At 41.9% G+C, this 7,462-nt stretch overlaps 1 protein-coding gene across 1 annotated transcript; it reads left to right on the top strand.

Annotated features, from left to right (window-relative positions):
- Window positions 1-2,282: 2,282 nt before the first annotated feature.
- Window positions 2,283-5,947, top strand: LOC147633572 (ribulose-phosphate 3-epimerase, chloroplastic-like). The gene is made up of 9 exons (XM_086806685.1): window positions 2,283-2,516; window positions 3,031-3,145; window positions 4,216-4,356; window positions 4,490-4,603; window positions 4,692-4,770; window positions 4,850-4,959; window positions 5,059-5,115; window positions 5,441-5,510; window positions 5,662-5,947. The coding sequence occupies exons 1-9, from the start codon at window positions 2,392-2,394 to the stop codon at window positions 5,709-5,711; spliced, it is 861 nt and encodes a 286-aa protein (XP_086662811.1). The 5' UTR covers window positions 2,283-2,391; the 3' UTR covers window positions 5,712-5,947.
- Window positions 5,948-7,462: the final 1,515 nt, after the last annotated feature.

Genomic DNA, 7,462 nt, shown 5'->3' on the forward strand with positions numbered 1-7,462 from the left:
GCAGAGAAGAACATGCTACAGGTGAAAGCAGCTTCAGCCCCATTAGGATGTGGAGAGCTTTTGGCATCATTGAAGAGGCAAAGGAGGATCCTCTAAGAGCTGAAGTTTCCACCTTCATTCCCAAGCTAGGGTAGACGGAAAAGGCAAAGATAATAGTTGAGGCCCAAAATGATTTCATATGGTATCGTTGTAAAGAAGTACAAATGATCGTGTCATGTCGTAGGTGTTTGCCATGTAATGTTGGTGGCCTTGTAAGTTTGCTAGGGAATATAAAATGGAAGTTTAAGATCATAATATGGTGACTTTGTAAACGAGTTGCAATGGTAGTTATAACTTGATATGCATTGATAGTTGTAAATGAGTTGCAATGTGTATAGTGCTCTTGTATCCATCCACTCCTCTCCTCTACTGTCACCATGAGTCATAATGTTTGAGACCATAGAGAGCTAATAGACACTTAGAAGTGTAGAGAGAGAAACCGCTCGCCTAAACACCAAAAAGCGCTTGCTCAAAAATGCTTGCCAAAAAAATATACCTGTGCTACTGAGAAATGCCCAAAGTTGCATGGAAAGTTTACGCCTTGCCTAAGAAGGAAGGGGGATTGGGCATTCCAAATATCATGGATGTAGTAGATCGCATGGCAGCTAAGTGGATAGTGAGAAGTCTTATTTGCACTGGAGAGGATTAGGCAATACTTACCAATAGGAATCTGGTCAATTTTAGACTATCTTGCTTTCACCGTTGAAAAAGGTACCCAAAATGATGCTCTTCTACAGTCCAATGAAAATAAAATCACAAGGGAGCTCCCTAGTCATATCATTATGGCAAGCATGGAATAGGTGCAAGCCAGAACTTAAACTTCACCATAAGATCAGGAAACATGCTGCTGTTCTTTATATGGATTCTATCTGGTTCTCTATGGCAGTGGAAAACTATATTTCAGAAAACCTGTATAAGCATGCTCATAAACTTCACAAAAAAGGCATTAGCACATGGGGTGATCTGTGGTGTAGAAATAACCATAGGTGGTTGATTGATTAGGAGCTTAAGGATAGCTATAGGGTTTCTGAATCACATCTTCAACTGATCTCCAATATAAAAAATTTGTGGAATGAGGAGAAAACTAATCTTATCCAACTCAAAGATCCCTTGTCAACTAAAGCCTTCTCGTAGAAGGCCAAACATAAACTGCTGCGCATCCCAACTCTTCATCCTCAAGGCCCTCCATTGTATTGTACGCTAAATATAAGATGGAACATACTGTGGGACAGAAAACAATGGGGATTTAAGTTCTCAAAAATTTGGTCGCGAGTGATTCCGCCAAAAAAATCATGTCTACTCTGGTTGATTATGCATAAAGCCCTATGGACAAAATGTGAGGGCTAAGCAAAGAGATTATGGAGATGGTGTATGTCCGAGATGTAAATAGGAGAAAGAAACCATTACTCATTTATTCATAGGGTGCCCCCTTAATAGGCAAGGACTCTAGTTTTTGAACCATTGTGTCTCCCCCCTTCAGAATTAGGATCTGGACTGGCAAGAAATCTTATTAGGAAAACAACTAAAATGCTTGACTAGATTGCGGAATTTGATACGCGACGAATATTTGTGGGTTGTTTGGATTAATAGAAATAATTGCTTGTTTAATCATGCATACACCAACATGCTCCTTGGTTTGAGATGTGATTTGAATGTGCAGACGAAAATCTTGCATAAAGCAAGTTTCAAGGCTTGTGAAGCATAGTACTCCAAAAATGATGTGGAAGAGACGTTGCAAATGGGAAAGGCAAAGGAGGACTTCCAAAAGAAGATCAACCTTATACAGAAAGAAAGGTTGGAAAAGGATGGATAGGTGGCCAACGAGGAAGTAAAGATTATGAGGAAGGATTCTGAGCTGACTGAATATATCCACAACCTGACTAACCTGAGAAATGAGTTAGCTTAGGACTTGCAGTTATGCTTCTTGATTGAAAAGTTGTAAAACCTTATTTTAATATAAGTTTTTGCTTTAAAAAGAAGAAGAAGAAAAAAACCCTTGGTTGAGGGGTTGTGATGCTGCTTGGCATGAACTTCTTTCTCGGATCAAAGTGTGAAAACTTCATAACTCATCAATGCCATGACGGAGACTACAAAAAATGAATGGTATATGAGGTTAGGGTGAGGCCATGTCAGCAGCCAGCGTGGCATTGTATGAGAGGAGGGATAAGGCATAGGAGGTTTTCAACCAGGAGATGACAGTCCACGTGGCTGAAAGGCAGGCTGCCAAATTCTATCATTCAAAATGCCCTTTGAGAAATGGTTGGCTTGTGCTAGACGAAGACGGCCTACCAATCGCTCTGTTTTCCTTAATCTCATCTCTAATCTCTGAGTTAATCTCTTTACCTGTAAATCATGGCGGCAGCAGTGTCTTCTTCCTCCATCGCTATCTCAGTCCCATCGCAGAAGGTTTCACGGAGCTCTTTTTTCGGAAGCAAAGAGCAAGTCTCTTTCCCTTCCACCATCTCCGTTTCTTCAAGGTTAGAGTCTTCATCTTCTTTTAAATGCTGAGGTTAATCTGTTTTTAATTTGCTATTTTTTTTCCTTGTTTTTCCACATAACACACCCATGATCATGTGGTCGATTTGCTCGTCTGAAAGATCCCAAAACAGGTGCTTAATCTGCTTGAAATCACCTAAAGTCATGTGTCCTCTTTACCTGCATCACACTTCACAACCCACCCACTACCCGCATTGCACTTCACAATCCACTCCCCCCCACACCCCAAACAACGCCTGCACAAACCCCCCTCCCCCCCGCCCCTTCTCTCTCTCTCTCTCTCCCACCCCCCCCCCCCAACACACACGCACGCACGCACGCACGCACGCTCGCTCACACACAAGGAGAAAAAACTGAAGGGTTTTTAAGAGTCAAATGTATGACTTATTGGGTGGTGTCTCCCTGCATGCGCATCATGGGCTGTTATGGTTATGTCTTGTAAATGATATCGCCCTTTTTACCTACGTCTGAAGTGTCTGTACATGTGGGATGCAGCAAGGCAATTTCCCCTGCTGTCAGAGCATCGGCTCGCGTTGACAAGTTCTCAAAATCCGACATTATAGTTTCTCCATCCATTTTGTCTGCAAATTTTGCCAAGTTGGGAGAGCAGGTACTCATCATGTTCATAGCATGTGTGTGTTGGGAAGGGGGGGGGGGGTATGCACATGTATAGTTGCATGTATGTACGTGTTGCTCATGTACATCTGAATGTAAACACACATACATTTACTTGTTTGTGTCGTTCATGTGTGTGTATGTTTATGCATATGTACAGTTTATGTGTGTGTGTGTTATTCTTGCACAACTGAATGCACATATGTGACATCCCTGTGATGCTGGCCCACAATCATCCTGCATCCAGATCAAACACACATGTACACACATGGGCCACAAGGAAATTAGTAGGGGACTCTCCTGCCACCAATTGTAGATTCACTACACTGAATCACCCCTGAGCTTGGGGGAGAGAAATGCGCACCATCATAGCCTGAGGCCTTCAGATCACTAGACCACTTCACAGCACTTCCTATATCACGCATGGTACTGGCCTACAAAGCTTTGCAGCCCTAGGCCCCCTCAGGGCTAGCCTAGACCCAAACGTACAAGGTGGGCTAAACACACTGAGTTATGAGCCCACCCCTTGCTTTATGTAGGACTTTGGTGATATTTTTATCCATACACATGTTGGATGATTGTCTAGCTTTGTCAATAGCCAACTGCTTATAGAGCTTATATGTGCAACACTTCCTTGACCCATAGAGCTCTTCCATGCCCATGCCAGGAATGTAATAGTTTGTACATACATATACTTCTGTGTGTTGTTCATGTACTTGTGTGTATGTGTATGCACATTCACATGTACATGTGCATGTCCACATTCATACACGTGTATTTAAATGTAAATGTGTGTGTTCTTGTACGTGTGCATATCCATGCAAATGTACCTATGTGTACTGAATTCTTGGACTCTATACATGTATGTGTCATTCATGTCTCCAAAAAATATATAATATATGTTTATTGGGGACACAATACACATGTATGTATGCGTATCTATACATATATGTACATGTAAATGTGTGTTAATGTACATTTGCATACTGTATGGGTCATAATTCTTGCTGGGAAGCAGTTCATTTATTGAAAGTTATGGAGGCTTTTCGTGGGGTCTTGTTGCAGGTGAAAGCTGTTGACGAAGCCGGTTGTGATTGGATTCATGTTGACGTGATGGATGGAAGATTTGTACCAAATATTACCATTGGACCACTAGTCGTGGATGCGTTGAGGCCTGTTACTGACTTGCCACTTGACGTGCATCTGGTAAGTGCATAGCTTTTTGGTTAGCTAGCATACAGGTAATGGACACTTACTTATGTACATCTCAATGGCCTTTTACTACATGGCTGGAAAAGTCTCCCTGAAAAATTCCTGCTCAAAATCAAATGTTATGCAGATGATTGTTGAGCCAGAGCAGAGAGTACCGGACTTTGTGAAAGCCGGTGCTGATATTGTCAGTGTGCACTGTGAGCAGTCATCCACCATCCATCTCCACAGGACTTTAAATTTGGTATATGAAATGGTGCAAGGGTGAATACTTCGGGTTTGGTCTCATTGAGGCTTTAATGTAGGATCACATTAGCTGAGTTTCTTTGCAGATCAAGAACTTGGGTGCCAAAGCTGGAGTTGTCCTGAATCCTGGAACTCCATTGACTGCCATTGAGTATATCCTGGATGGTAAGCTGTGAGCATTGGGCTAGCAATTTTACTTGGTTTTTGTATGGAGGCCATGTTGTGACCAGGCTTATGTCTGCAGTGGTGGATTTGATCCTCATCATGTCGGTGAATCCGGGATTTGGAGGGCAAAGCTTCATTGAGAGTCAAGTAAAGAAGATTTCGGAGTTGAGACGGCTCTGTGCAGAAAGAGTAAGAACTGCAGTCAAGTCTATGGTGTATGAGCTCTTTTTGTTTTCCTTAATTAGTTTTCACTTGAGAGGTGAACCTTATGTAAGGTATGTGTGATAGGGTGTAAATCCCTGGATTGAGGTCGATGGCGGGGTGTCACCATCAAATGCTTACAAGGTACCTAGTCCTTTTGATCACCATCACCAAATTCATTATCTTAAGTGCACTTTATATTTTACTCTAATAGTATTGATAATGATTGTCATGTACACATTCTACTTAAGCATCCTCACATCATCACATGCAAGGAGTATATGGACACGCCTCCCTTAGTTATGTTTCATGCACATAGTATATATACATCTGAGTGTTATAGTAGTCATCATCTTCATCGCCACAATCATCATCATCATCATCATCATTATATAACACTCACATATCTTAACTTCGACTGTCTTACCATCATTTTGAAGTGTGAGCTTTGGGATGAATGTTGACTCAGGTGATTGAAGCGGGAGCTAATGCCTTGGTTGCCGGATCTGCAGTATTTGGTGCCAAAAACTATGCTGAAGGTAGAGTCTCTCAGTCAAAGTCCTGCAAGCCTTGTTATGTTTGAGCGTATGATGAATGCAGACTAACCTGAGTTATAGTAACTAAAGCGTAATTAATGCAGCTCTGTAGTTTGAAGAGAGGGCTATTGAACTGCTGTTTCTTCATGTGCAGCAATCAAGGGCATCAAAACAAGCAAGAGGCCAGCCGCAGTGGCTGCCTGAATGCTCTAACCTTGTAACAAATACAGCTTAAGTTCTTGTCAAACATGCTTAAGGAACTGGACAATGTTCACATTTCTCCGATCCCAAGACATAGGCTGGCAGCTTTTCTTTGTTTTGTCCTGTATACCGGAAGTTACACCCGAAAGTTACACATGGGAAATGACTTGTATTTTAGAGTGCTTGCAATCCTTACTCATATCTCGCTATATAAAAGCCTTGATTGGGCTCTTTCTTGAGTTTGGAAATACCATCTATTGCTGAATATTTGTAATACTCATTGCGATCAGCTTAAAGCAAATCTTGTGTATACTAATGTGGAAGTACAAGCTGCAATCAAGACTATGGGTGTGTTATGCTTAAGTTGGTTTGGTACCAGTGAAGAGAACAGGGTACAGTGAAGAGAATAGGGTACAGTTGCAGGGCTCTGTGGCATATACTACATGCAATAGGCACATATAGTAACATGTACCAGTGAAGAGAATAGGGTACAGTGAAGAGAATAGGTTACAGTTGCAGGGCTCTGTGGCATATACTACATGCAATAGGCACATATAGTAACATAAAAGTGAGTCAGGGAGAGTCACATGTACCTCATTGTTGAGAGAATCATAGAGAGGTCATTCTTTAGAGATGCTTCTTCTGAGCCATAAAATGATTAAACTCTTTGCTCATATCCTAATCAGTCATGAAGCACTTGCAAATCTTTCATAAATCCATAGCTCTTCAATTTTGTTTGATAAGTGCAAATTATCAAGCGAGGCAAATTATCAACCCTGCCATTAATAGAGGAGATAAATCTCTAGATGTTGGAAGAGCTTCAAATATAAGAGAAATGAGAGGTTAAACGTCCACAATTGGTTAAACAACCACCGTTGAGACCATAGGGATACAAACAATAAAGATGCACACCATTGTTTTGAATCACCAGGCACTAGGTCTCCTTCTCACCTGTATTTACACGCAAGCCCAGAGCTTATCTTAGCCTATGCTCTGTAGTTGAAAAATCTCTCTCTAAATATTGCCACCACCATCTCTGTCCACCATCGCCCAGCCCACACACCACCCTCTCTCTCCTTCTCCCACCCTCTTCCCTCCCCCCCTCTCTCTTCCCTCCCTTTCACTCTCACTCTTCACTCTTTCTATCTTTGTCTCTCTTTGCTAACTCTCTATATCCTCTCCCTATCACTCTCTCTATCCTTCTCTTTTCTCACTCTCTGTGTCCTCTCTATTTCACTCTTTCTATCCTTCTCTTTCCTAACGATCTCAATCCTTCGCTCTCTTTGGTATCTCTTTATATCCTCCCCTCCCCTCTCTCCTTCAATTCCCTCTCCCTCCCTCCCTTACACTCTTCCACCCTCCCTCTCCTCTCCTCTCTCTCCTCCCCTTCCACTCTCCTACCCTTCCTCTCTCTCCTCTCCACCCTCTTCCCTCTCTCTCTTCTTGTCCCACCACCGCCCAACCCACGCTACCCTCTCTTTCCTTCTTCCATCCTCTTCCCTCCCCCTCTCTCTTCCCTCCCTTTCACTCTCCCCAAACGGACTTAACTTCTCTATAGTTGTCAAAATCGTGTAAGCTCATTAAAAAATGAAGCAGCTATATGACCTTAAGTATCATTCATTAACATAGTTGTACAATAGAAAAACTATTAGGAAACCTCCCATCAAGAATTAAGTATGTAGAACTTCAACCAGTAAAAGAATAATCAAATGCTAGGATTGTAATTTATTGGTTTTATAGGTTTCAAGAAAATT

Source organism: Cibotium barometz, chromosome 12 (assembly GCF_041138505.1).
Source record: "Cibotium barometz isolate CiBa-2024 chromosome 12, ASM4113850v1, whole genome shotgun sequence".
Lineage (NCBI taxonomy): Eukaryota > Viridiplantae > Streptophyta > Polypodiopsida > Cyatheales > Cibotiaceae > Cibotium > Cibotium barometz.

Bases quoted from the DNA above. Each gene is read 5' to 3' on its own strand.
- LOC147633572 (XM_086806685.1), top strand. From the start codon at position 2,392: ATGGCGGCAGCAGTGTCTTCTTCCTCCATCGCTATCTCAGTCCCATCG. The intron at 4,960-5,058 runs GTAAGAACTGCA...TATGTGTGATAG, and splicing joins GACGGCTCTGTGCAGAAAGA to GGTGTAAATCCCTGGATTGA. The intron at 5,511-5,661 runs GTAGAGTCTCTC...CTTCATGTGCAG, and splicing joins TGCCAAAAACTATGCTGAAG to CAATCAAGGGCATCAAAACA.